General features: G+C 37.4%; 1 protein-coding gene across 7 annotated transcripts; it reads right to left on the minus strand.

Annotated features, from left to right (window-relative positions):
• Positions 1-3,941: 3,941 nt before the first annotated feature.
• On the minus strand, positions 3,942-12,070 carry LOC136686844 (cytochrome P450 3A30-like). 7 transcript variants are annotated; one of them, XM_066660905.1, is made up of 15 exons: positions 11,959-12,070; positions 11,385-11,531; positions 10,041-10,181; positions 9,813-9,906; positions 9,661-9,713; positions 8,962-9,061; positions 8,694-8,813; positions 8,306-8,391; positions 7,866-8,014; positions 7,560-7,684; positions 7,351-7,438; positions 6,629-6,789; positions 6,208-6,434; positions 5,710-5,866; positions 3,942-5,301 (listed from the first exon to the last, which is right to left on the minus strand). In XM_066660905.1, the coding sequence occupies exons 3-15, from the start codon at positions 10,106-10,108 to the stop codon at positions 5,218-5,220; spliced, it is 1,512 nt and encodes a 503-aa protein (XP_066517002.1). In that variant the 5' UTR covers positions 10,109-10,181; positions 11,385-11,531; positions 11,959-12,070; the 3' UTR covers positions 3,942-5,217. The 7 variants fall into 7 exon arrangements, with proteins under 7 accessions (XP_066517002.1, XP_066516992.1, XP_066516975.1 ...); XM_066660895.1 differs by having other exon boundaries at positions 10,041-10,193; XM_066660878.1 differs by having other exon boundaries at positions 10,041-10,243.
• Positions 12,071-13,010: the final 940 nt, after the last annotated feature.

Genomic DNA, 13,010 nt, shown 5'->3' on the forward strand with positions numbered 1-13,010 from the left:
TGTCTTATGAGTTATAGATCTTAAGAATCCGCACATGCGCTTTGTTTACAATCTACTATCAAAATAAAAGTTGCAAATGACTTGCGTCTTGTTACATGTTACATTGTGTTACATTACTTTTCGTTACGTTACATACATTACGTTATGTTACAAAAAACTATAAAGTAATATTTGGGTGGTTGGTTTTACTTTTTTGTAAAAAAAAAGATAAAAAAAAAAAATCGGGGTATATATGGGAGTTTGATTGTTTGTTTGTTTGTTTTTAACTAAATAATAATAATAATAATAATAATAATAATAATAATAATAATAATAATAATAATAATAATAAAACCACCCAAATGTGGTTAGAGCCATGTCTGGGCATTTCCTGCAATGTACAAATGATAGTGTCAAATTGGTGGTTTCAGATGGATAGTCTCAAACTGGTGGTTTGTTACATCATAACACCAATCCTGTCAGCTTGTGGGGCTATTGATTTCAGTGCATGCAAGCAGCGGATGAGTAAGCAAATAAAGAAGGAGGGACTAACTTTTTTTCTACACACACCCATCCTCATAACTCCACTGACTGTACAGGAGCACTTTGTAGCTCTACAATAATAGAGTGTAATCCATCTGTTGCCCTGCATACTTTGTTTCCCTGTGTTTATCCTGCTCTTTCATGGTCAGGCCCCCTACTGGACCATCACAGGGTAGATGGGATTTGGGTGGGGGATCATTCTCAGTGCTGCTGTTACACTGGCATGGTGGTGTTTTGTGTTGGTGTGTAATGTGCAGGTAAAAGTGAAGTAGACAGTGCTTCTGGAACGTCCACTCGCTGTTCACTCTATTAGATACACCTACGTTGTTGTTCAACTATGTAGATGTAGCGCATTTTGTAGTCAATAGCTCATCTGTTGCTGCAGCTGTTTGTGTTGCTCATCCTCTAGTCCTTCATCAGTAGACACAGGACACCACCCACAGGACACTGGTGGCTGAATAGTTTTGTTTGGTGGACTGTTCTCAGTGCAGGAGTGACACTGAGGGGTTAAAATCTCCAGCAGCAATGCTGTGTCTGATCCACTTATACCAGCACATCAGAATGATCCACAATCCAAAATATACCTGATCTGTGGTGGTCTTGTTGGGGTGCTGACTACTGAAGAACAAGGTGAATGTGGTATTACAAGGTTTACAGAACAATGGACTATAGTTTGTAATGTACAGACTACTGTAATGTACAAACTACGAATACTGGAAGCCTGTGCTAGCATTTCTCCTGTGGTGTTGCCATCAGTGTGTGAAGAGTGGGAGAAGAGGTTTGCATTGACAATCCAACACAATGGGCAGCATTTTGAAAGAATAAAGTTACGTTAAAACCAAGCACACCATTGTTTTTCTTGTGAAAAGTTTGATGTGTCACATGACCTTCTCCCCATTGAAAAAACAAAAGTTGGATCCAAAATGTTTGACTTCAAAATGGACCACCATGGTCACCACCCATCTTGAAAAGTTTCCCCCCTCCCATATACTAATGTGCCACAAACAGGAAGTTAATATCACCAACCATTCCCATTTTATTAAGGTGTATCCATATAAATGGCCCACCCCGCAGAACTAAATGCTGCATCTGTGGACAGTGAGTGTAGAAAGGAGGCAGTGTTTATGTTATGATTGATCTGTGTGAATAGAGCCATATTAATCAGTATTTATTTAGCTAGTGTGTCTTTCTGGTTTGTATTTATATATTTTAATGCCAACCATTTGACCTGCCATAAGATCAGATGAGATCAGATGAAATTGCACAGGTCCAGAAGTTCATAGCTGGCACAAAAATAAACAAAAGACTTTAATCTTCAGCATTAGCCAAGTGTGAGAGTACACATATTACCCAGACATTTTAATTTAGAACACTGTCAATGGGCCCACAGCTGTCTAATCTGGATTTCTACAGCCTTTGTTAGACATTCAAGTATGAAGGTCAGAAGAGCAGAATTTCCAGTAGAAAAGTTCATGAGTCCAGTTTCACTAGTGAATATAGGCATCAACATTTATCACCAAACATCAGCAGCTAGCATAATGCTAGGCTTTGAAACCAAACTTTAAAGCTTATGAGCCTTTTCAACAAGCTCTCAATCACTGAGGCACTTTAATATCCAATGTCAGTGAACAGGCATTTTGCTGCCAGCACAGTGAGATGATTTAAGAGGTTCGATGCTGTGAGGAATTTCTTCTGTACTTTGAAAAACCTATCAATTTTCAGGCCATGACTTTATTTGCCTTAAAGCTGCAGCATGTTGTTGCAGCGATTGGACTTGTGCACAGTGTATTTGATTTGAAAGGTCCACACAACAAACTGTAAACCTTAGGGTTTGGAGAAAAATACAACAATGCCCTGGGCGCTAGACTTGTTTCCTCCATCTTGTATAACACATATGACTTTGGAAATTACATAAGAACATATAATAATACTATTAAAAGGTCCTATTTTTGATTGAAGTTATGGTACTAACTGCCTGTAACATCAAAGCCATAAATTAAACATGGGAAAAACATATATTTGTCCAACATTTGAGCCATAACTATAAGGGTCATGAACTGTGCTTTGTGATACATCAGGGACATGACTAAATGAATAAGTAATTAATTTGTGTTGGAGCATGGGATAAAAAAAAAAAAATGCTTTTTTATAGTAAGTAGTGATATTCTGTGTGTGAATGTGTTGGTTTAAACCTATCCGAATCTCTGATCATGACAATCCAGTATTATTTGGTTGACTCAACCAATACGTATCTGAAATGTTTACATTTGTTTAATGTTGCATTGTGGGATTGTTTGAGAGCTCTGAAAATTGTAACCCCAAAATGCAAAATGCACTATACAGTGAATAGGGCACAGTTTTCACACACAACACAAGCTTTACCCGTTAATAAATACTACAATATGTTAAATAAAGTGTGCTGTTAATTTAACACATCCATTTGATCAAAGATAATATATGGAAATTATATAAAATGTTTCACAAGCGCTACAATAATTTAAAAGATAAATTATTTTTTTTTTATTTAAATTAATAATATATACCTAAGACTTACTCTATTAATTACAGTACTCTATAAAATAAGCCGGGAACCGTTCTGGCCAATACAAGTATAGAAGGCTAGTGATAAATGCCTTGTTCTGCCACCAGAGGGAGACAGCCTGCTCTGCAATCACAAGAAACAGGCTCCGCTTGTAACTCAGCTCCTCCTCAAAATGGATCTTGGCCTCTGCTAATTTTTGAGTCTGACAGGAAGAAGGTGGTTTTTATTAAGTTTCTTGAATAAAGCCCTTTTGAGCCCATCCTCTGGTGTTTTTGGTCCTCAAGCCCTATGCTGAACCTGCATGATGACTCATCAAAAACATATAGTATTCTCTTTTTGGTTTTTCAATGTTCTCTCTCTCTCTCACACACACACACACACACACACTGAGCTATTATGACAGACAGGCTATGAGCAGAATCAATTCCAATCATCTCCTCTGAGGAGGTGGGAGATTGTGTTGATAGTACTGACCATATTATGTGAGTCTTTTTCAATACGTGTCTGCAACCTTGCTAACTAAACCTCTGTTATTCAAAAGATGTTACATGGAAAGTAATTCTATCTGATCTGACACTGATGAAAAAATACTGTGGAGCACAATGAACTCTCAGTGGCCCAAGTAAGTTGTTCCAACCGTCAGTGATAAAAGTTACGTAAGCTAAGGGTGCGGTTGCGTACAAGAATGGAAGTCAGATAAGGCGTCCTCTGTGGGTCAGAAGTATTCATTGCTGTGCACGTTAGGACTCTGGGTCAGAACTCATAGTATGGTACTGAGTGGTAGAAAAGGGTGAAAGACGGATGATTGCAAAGATAATGTGGGAACATTTGAAGTTGTTTGTTAAACAGCATTTATTAATGTCATTTATTAATGTTAATGCAGAATATGAAAGGTCTGGAATCAGTTCCTCTTAAGAAATGCTGCATTGTCAAAACATATTAATCATGTGAACATCTCGACTGCAAAACAGAACTTACAACTCAGCAAAATACCCTTTAAATAACTGTACATCTTCTGGTCAGAGTTTAAAAAAGTAAAATTCCACGCCGTCTCGTATTCTTTCTTTTATTGGCTGGTTTTATTCTTACATATTTATTCAATGCAAAAAAAAAGGATTAGTCATAAAAGTACAATTAATTCAGTCACACATATATTTCATCAGGAAGATGTTGTTTTTATCATCAACAAAGTAGTCTTTATCCCAGTCATGTGTTAGGACAAAGTGCTTTGAAGGCCAGGTTCGAATCGCAGACTGGTTTAAGAGCCAGAATAAGTCCTACAGCAACATTTAGCATTGGTCCACATAGTGTAGATGTAAAAATATCAAACATAAAATGGCTTTAAATAGAACGTTTTCTGGTTAAATTTTAGCATTTCAAAAAACGTACTAAAAATACAGTGTTGAAAAAAAAGAAAAACAAGATTCCGAGATTAAAGTCAGAATTCTGAAAATATCCTTGGAATAATTCTCAGAAAAAAATCCCGGAATAATTCTGAGTAAAAATCTCAAAATAATTCTGAGAATATTCTTGGGATATCGCTGCGTGTAATGGAGCAGACACACAGTGTAACTGTGGAATGCAGTGTGTTGCTTAAGTCCTGCTATGGTATAGATTTCAGGAAAAACACTCAGTTCTCTTCCACATCAGGACCACAGTGTGATTAGTGTTTAAACCCTGAATCGGTGCACTAACCCATGGCATGTAGTTTCACATGATACAATTAATGATCACGAAAATGATGGATACAGAGCGAGTGGAACTCCGGTGCACCCACGAGGCTCCATCGAGTTACGGCTCGGATTCGTACAATAAACTAAAGCCTTATTCATTGCAGTCAGGGGCTGCACTGATGAGGTCGTCATGTCGTGTGAATGCGTTTAATAAATAATTCTGTTCACTTCACTGACTGCTTCTTTCACAACTCACTCATGGCGCACAGTCTGTGAGTCTGTCTGTCTACATTTTATAATCAATAATAACCCAAACAGGTTTCTCTACATATTCTGATTATATCCTCGAAATTATACAGACATATTTTACTCAACTATTCCGAGATTTTTTCTCAGAATTATTACGACTCTATCGTAAAAAAAACTAATAATCCTCATTTGGAATAAAAAAGCCCATTCCTGGTTCTGCCTCAGACAGATTTATTCCACTTTGGGAGATCTCGGAATACATTTAAGGCACACGGGAACTGCAGGTTGAAAGCGAGCATTGAACTGAAGAGGAATCTGGAGGAGAGAAGAAAAAAAGCTAATTTTTCAGCAAAAAAAAAACAAAACAAAACAAAACAAAAGAACACTCTCAACAAATGGCTCTTAATGGCTCTGGAGTGTGTTGAGTGCCTAAGACATGTGCATTAAAATATGCTTTAATTTTTGAATATCCAGCAGTTAGCACTGTGCCAGGACTATGATTAATACATGACATTCTTGCCTCAGAGCCTGTGATGATGCAGGTCAGCAGTTTGTAGTATGCCCATCTCTGACTAAGCTTCCATTATTGTTAGCTACATAAACTTTAAAAGCCTACTTTGGGCACAAAACATCATATTGGTATAATTAAAAAAATAATAATGATAAAACCTTTGGGAACTTTTGGGAACAAACAATTGCTTTAAAAGGAAATGGTGTACCGACCTGTGTCTCTTTACATGTCTCCACACTGAAGTTCTGCAGGAGCTTCACCACCACAACTTTCATAATCATCAAAGCAAATCGCATTCCAACACAGTTGCGGGGCCCGAGTCCAAATGGCATGAAAGTGTAGGGGCTGATATCATTCTCAGACCTAAACCTTTAATAATCAGACATAGGCCTTTTTAATAATGCCCTAATCACCTCATACGAGAGCCTTTCTGAAGTAGCAATATGTTTTCAGTCCTGAGGCCTACTTTACATCCTTTTCCTCTCTCTGTTTCGTGCAAATTCTGATTTCTTTAACTATGAATTTGACAGCGCTTCCAATTCAACTTATTCTTCTAGAGTTCTTGTTGTTGGAGAAAAAGGACAACACAAACAATCCTACTCTGAGTCCTTTCTATATAATATTCATCATGAAGGCTATTCAGATGATAAGCTATTAGTTGGAGGAAAGGACAAAAGGAAATATAATACAGAAATAGTGACACTACACACCTCTCAGGTCTGAACTCCTCGGGAGACTCCCACAGCTGTGGATCTCTGTGCAGAACATACGTTGGGATTGCAATCAAAGTACCTTTAGGTATAATAATCCCATTGAGCTCTATGGTCTTCTTACACACCCTCTCTAGACGGGGGATTGTAGGATGGAGACGCATTGACTCGTTGATGACCATTTCCAGATATTCTAACTTCATCACTGCTTCATAGGTCACTGGAGCCTTTAAAAAAAGATTTTGTGAAATGTCTTGCATATGCTTCTATAGTTGGTGACATATATTCACAATTTCTTTTACCCCCAAACATTTTCTTCCCAATTTCCCAACCAGATTTCAAGGTCAATATCTGAAGACCTGTCTTTTTTTGCTTGTTTTTTTAAATTCTTTTGCAGAGTTGAGTAAAATACCAGGCTCACATTTTGAGGAAAGGCTTCATCAATCTCTTCGACCAGTTTGGCCATGCTTTCTGGATTTGTTGCAAGATTATACAGTAGAAAAGTGAGGGTGGTGCTGGTGGTCTCATATCCTCCTAGTATGAAAAAGAAGGACTGGGAAAGAATTTCATGATCCGTCAACCCTATGGGAAAAAGGACAAAAAACAATAACCACCTTTAATATCGTTCTGAAGGTGGCACACTGGTGCAGCAGGTAGGTGTCGCAGTCACACAGCTCCAGGGCCTGGAGGTTGTGGGTTTAATTCCCGCTTCAGGTGACTGTCTGTGAGGAGTGTGGTGTGTTATCCCTGTGTCTCCGTGGCTTTCCTCCGGGTGACTGTCTGTGAGGAGTGTGGTGTGTTCTCCCTGTGTCTGCGTGGGTTTCCTCCGGGTGACTGTCTGTGAGGAGTGTGGTGTGTTCTCCCTGTGTCCGCATGGGTTTTCTCCGGGTGCTCCGGTTTCCTCCCACGGTCCAAAAACACACGTTGGTAGGTGGATTGACGACTCAAAAGTATCTGTTGGTGTGAGTGCATATGTGTGTGTTGCCCTGTGAAGGACTGGCGCCCTGTCCAGGGTGTATTCCTGCCTTGTGCCCAGTGATTCCAGGTAGGCTCTTGACCCACCGTGACCCTGAACTGGATAAGCGCTTACAGATAATGAATGAAAGAATAAACTTTCTGTGTCTTCATGCAGTCACCGCTCACCTTTGGTTGGTTGCTCATCCAAACTTTTCTCAGCTTGCTCATCAGATATTTGGCTCTGGATCATGAGCTTTAGAAAGTCCACTCGTTTCTAAAAGCAATGGGCACATTTGTCACATAGGTGTACATGCAAAATAGTTACGTACAAAATGCCATTCGCTTATAGGTTTATATTTCAATAATTATTATTTCAATAATTGTTTTACACATACATTATCACTTGAATTATGCTGATCTTTTATCTTCCTCAATGTGTTGTAGTAAAACTCCATAATTGACTTTGAAAACATGGTAATTCCCAGTTTCCCTAACAAGGTACTAGTGAAGGGAAACAGGGCTGCAATACAAAAAGACAAAAATCAGAGTATATAAGCTAAACAGTATTCAGCAGAGCCATGGTCATGGAATTTATTCCACAACCTGCAACCAACTCAGTGCACTGTTACAACATTAATACCTAGATCACAGGCTTGGATGGTTACAAAGTCTTAGTGTTTCAAACAGTAAATCAGACGTACTCAGCAGCAGGAAAACAGGGCTGAAGAAGCTGAAGTTGAAGAATTTCTTAAGGTGGGTGACAAAAGGGTCATTAGGGTTGTTTATAGAATCAATTTCCACACTAAAAGAGGCGCTGGTGACAACATCCATGCTGTAGGGAGCAAAGACGCTGAAAAAAAATCACTTAGATGATTGGACCATAAACTGTAGGAAGAGGTATATAGGACTTAAAACAACAATTGTTACTAATTAAAATAATAAAATAAAAACCTCTCTGCTTGAATTTGGAAGTATACATTACATGAATTTCCATGTAAATCAAACTGCCGTCTAATTTTCCACTTATTTTACCGTTAGGTAATGAATAATGATTAATCGAACTCTTAATAAACGTCGATTCACAAAGCCTTCTAATTCCTTCTGTGGTTACGCTGCAGGCAATTTGCTGATGCCCACATACTCTTTAATTGTAACAGCATCTTCTAGGTTTCTCTTCTTCAAGTTCTCAATGAAGTGATCTGCATTCTCATCAGCTAAAGGAAAAATCTAGAAGAGATCAGAGAGGAAATTAATTGTCTGTCATACAACTTCAGAAAAAGCATTACTCCTGTATAAGTCATGCTCATCCAAGTAACAGTTTGAACAGGTTTGTGTTCTGTGAAATTTTAACAAAATACACAATCTGATGCATGTGTGTCATTGGTGAGAGATAGTGGTGTTATGAGGGGCATCCTGTACTGGTTGCTCATATAGGATTACATGTTTATTACATGCATAGTTTTTTTTAATATGTGTGTTTATATTCTAAAACGTATAACACATTTTGGTCATGGAATAAAACACTGCACCTCCTTCAGTCGTCCACTTGTGAAGAACGGAGACAGCGAACCACGGATTCGTTTCCATTTCTCGTCTTTTACGATACTTATCCCATCAGCAAAGGGGCCAAGCAGATCCGGGTTTATTTCCTGAACACATGAAAAACCTTAACATCCACCAGTTTGACCCTGATTTTGACAATGAATTGCTGACTTTGATAAAATCAGATGGATTCGAAATGTGATTTTTGAAATGTTTTGATACTGATTCAAGTGTGTTTTTGGAAAACAGACTTACCCTTCTGTTAGTGAAGACTGAATAACATTCTTTCACCATAATAGATTTGATCATTTCAAGATCCATGACCATTAGAATTGGCAGCCTTCCATCATAGATCCTTTGTAACAGACAGGGATGTACATTTGATCATATAAGACCAAAGCAGTACTCTTTTTAAAACATACAAAGCCTCACAAAACCAGGAGAATCAAGATCTCCAAGATCTCTGACTTAAACTGTCAAGTCTTCGGTTGGTGCTGTATTACTAGAGTAAAATATTTCCAAATGTAAAGAAATGAAGTGCTAATAAAAAGTTATTTTACTGCAGTTTCTATTAACAAAGATTTTTAAGAATATTCTTGGGGAAATATCCAATAATCTGATGATGTCAGTCTGATCTTTTTTCACATGTTGCTGAAAATGGATATTTTACTACACATCATTACGTAGATATTTATTATATATATTCAAGATTATTTAATTACATATCTTTTCATTTATTCGTATATTTTCTGTAACCACATCATCCTTATCAGTGTAACGATGGGTCCAGGGTCTTTTTGGAATCACTGGACACAGCATTTATCCATCTCAGAGCATCACACACTCACCCAGTCACACACACTCACATTAACTGTAGGCCTACTGATGCTGCCTTTTTACATACCCAATGCTATTCATTCAAACTGCAGTCAGAAATTGTAACCTGAGCCTTACCCCCAAATCTTTCCATACTTCTTGTAACACTCTGTGTCAAATTTGAAAAAGCCCTAAAAGGGAATTCAAAAATATATTTTAAAAATTAAGCATTCACTGCTTCACTCAGTGTTAATATACACATGGTCATTTACATCTGTGGAGTTACACACCTTTCTATAAGATAGAAAGGTTCCAAAGAATGGCCAAGGCCTTGGTCCAGGGATCCCCATCTTTTTGAAAAATCCATGCGGCCATACACCATAACTACAGGCAAGAAACAGAAATATTCAATACTGCTTACCAAAAAGAAAACGTGCTCATTGCAAACACAGTAACAGTAAACGAGAAAGCTGCCCTGATCCACACAGTAAAACTTTAACATGACTGGATGGACTTACATAAACAGAAGAGTGACCACCAGAACTGCGAGAGTCCATGTCACAGATAGAGACAAGACCAGGCTCATTTTCTTCTTTCCCAAGTGAACAAACTCCTCAGCAACTGCTCAGCTGACTGTCCACTTTCTCTGTGGTTGTGGGCTGAAGAAATCACTGCTGAGACAAGTTTTTAATGGAGGTCTACGCAAGGTTCAAGTTCAACCCTGGGGAAGTAGGTGGATAACATGACTAAATAAGGCAAGGGAGAAAGGTTATTTTCCCACAGTGGCCTTAGAACCTAGATAACCTTATTAATCTGGTTCTTTATGGAGTTCAGTTCAGCTGCTTGTAGTGACATTGCATCAGATGATCTCAGATCTGCTTTTCCTATCTACAAACACTGACCTACATCTGGAGCAGGGCTGATTAAGCAGAGTAAACCAGATTTACTAGTCTTGCACGCTATTGCAGATTTGCTGCACTTCTTTATGAACATTGGGTGTTTTAATTTTTATTATTTATTTATTTATTTTACATTCTTCTTGACCATTAACATCACATTTCTTCTAAAAGCACTTTTCATTGTCAATAAGATTTAGTAAAAACTAGCTATACATTAACTTTAAAACACAAACATTTTAAATGAACAGAAGTAATAGTAAAATAAACTGCAACAATTCTACAGTGCAATATAACATTTCTACAGTCTTACTGCTGTGCTGTCTAATCATTTTATATGTCTACGACACTTTTGTACAATTTCATAATAAAATATAAATTCATATATAGAAATCTGCTTTGTATAGGAGTGTGGAAATGTAATATTTTATTAATATTTGTCATGACTATAATATTTATCACTATTTGGCTACAAAGTAGGACCAGAACGTTTGAGAACCAAGTGGCAGAATAATCGAGAAATAAAATTTAGAAAAAAGATAGGACTGTTATTAATATTGAGATTTAAAAACAGATTTCTAAAGAGAATATTTCCGTATTTACTCGTTTATTTTGCATTTGCGGTGCGCTTCTTCTCAGTCAGATACGCTTCTCTCAGTCTCGCTTTAAGTTCCAGAACCTTCTCGCGGTCTCGACGTGAAAAGCTTCTCGCTCCTGAGCCCTGACTATTTTGACGGTAGTGCTGTAGATAAGCCCCGCCCCCACTGAGTACCTTCTGAAAGCCGGCGAGTTTCACCTCATACAGTTTTCGAAATTTCTCGGTTATAGAATCAGCTTTATGGTTCTCACATTAATTTCTCGCTTATGGATTCCGTTTTTTGGTTCTCTAATCTTTTGTTCCTATTTTGAGGCCATACAACACTGCCCTCCACACAACTGCAGCAGAGAATTCAGGTGTCCCGTTACCTTTAACACTAAACCTCATGTCTGTATCCACACCCACAAACAATCCTCCTCCTCCTCCCCCTGGGCTTGTTCGGCTAGTTCTCAGGACAACAACAAAAGCAAAGTCTAGCCTTGACTCTATGGAGAGAGTGGGCGGAGCATCTGAGGCTGAAAAATAACAGCAGATCAAAATAATACGAGGAGAATGGAGAGGCACTGCTCAAACTGGACATCATTTCTGGCTTCAGTTAATCAGCTTTTCTACGAAATCTTGCTTTGGGAAAGTACGTGAAATGTTCAAGCAAGAGTTTCTTTATTAAACAGCTCAGAAACATTAGGAACCTTTTTGGTCAATTGTAAAACTTCATATATATATATATATATATATATATATATATATATATATATATATATATATATATATGAGCCTGTATCCCATTACAAACAGACTGTGTTTAACCGAACAGTGAGCTTTTCTGTTTGTTCTTTTATATATTTTTTTCATACATTAAGATTAACTGCAGTCAAATTAACCCATATCTATTAAAACGATTTATTCTCTTTATTGACGTCTGAACTATTTGTGGTCACTCACCTCAGGAAATTACGTATAAAAAAATCACGTAGACAAACGACCGCTTCCAGAAACGTCCTCGTTTTACAGCTTTAGCGATAACTCTTTTTCCGTTGATGGTGATTGGCGCCGCGTACTGGACAGTTTAATAATAACAGCCAGCTGAACTCAGTCACGTGATTGGTTCATATTATGTATTTTATGTATTTGTTTTTGAACGTTTGTTCATTACAATATAAATATAAATCGTAAAAGTAATACACCTACTTATTTTCTAGTTATAGGCCACTTTGTATAATTTATGTGTATTGTATGTGTAGTGTATGTTAATGTGTGTTAAATGTAAGTTAAGCAGTGTACATACTGCACTTTTAGTTTTATATTTTATTGTACTTGTATTTACTAATGTGAGAAGTTTTTTACTCACATTTCAATTGTGTAAGGTCATGTGACAATTAACCTGATCTGATTTGCTTAAAAAACTTTACTAGTAGTTCATTTTAAGTATAATTTAAATTTAAATTTAGAATTTTATATTTATTCAGTCCTCTGTTCAAGGGGACCAGGAAGATGGTTTAATTTCTGTAATGACTCAAGTTCTGGCTTTGAAATGGTTCATTCGTTAGCACATTTACTATTCACTATGTTGGCATTTATAATGAACTGACTAGGTGACGGCAACAAAACCTTTCATGTGTGAAGCCTTCCTGTTCTGTCCTATAAATAAATCAAACATGATGGTGAAGTAACTTAAAAAGTCACTGATTGGTATTAATTATTTCTAGATACTGGCTTCTTGGGGCATTTGCTTCTGCAGGTGAGGGCTAAGTCAAAAACAAATTCATGGTTAACCTAATTTAAACATAAATGTTCAAAATGTTCATTTAACCTTTCATTAATGAATCGAAAAGTAAACAGAAGAAATGGAAACTTCTAAAATGTGGGCTATATAAACGTTAGCTGACACTGCTAGCACGATGGACCATGGTAAACTCATTAGTGGCCGGTCCTACAGTCATGTTGTTCGGAGAACTCCTTTTGGCACAAGACAGATCCCATTTTCCAGATGACTA

The sequence above is a fragment of the Hoplias malabaricus genome, chromosome 1, assembly GCF_029633855.1.
Source record: "Hoplias malabaricus isolate fHopMal1 chromosome 1, fHopMal1.hap1, whole genome shotgun sequence".
In the NCBI taxonomy this organism is placed as follows: Eukaryota; Metazoa; Chordata; class Actinopteri; order Characiformes; family Erythrinidae; genus Hoplias; species Hoplias malabaricus.

Bases quoted from the DNA above. Each gene is read 5' to 3' on its own strand.
- LOC136686844 (XM_066660905.1), bottom strand. From the start codon at position 10,108: ATGAGCCTGGTCTTGTCTCTATCTGTGACATGGACTCTCGCAGTTCTG. The intron at 7,439-7,559 runs GTATGTGTAAAA...CATTGCTTTTAG, and splicing joins AGCATAATTCAAGTGATAAT to AAACGAGTGGACTTTCTAAA. The intron at 6,790-7,350 runs GTGAGCGGTGAC...TTTTTCCCATAG, and splicing joins GGATGAGCAACCAACCAAAG to GGTTGACGGATCATGAAATT.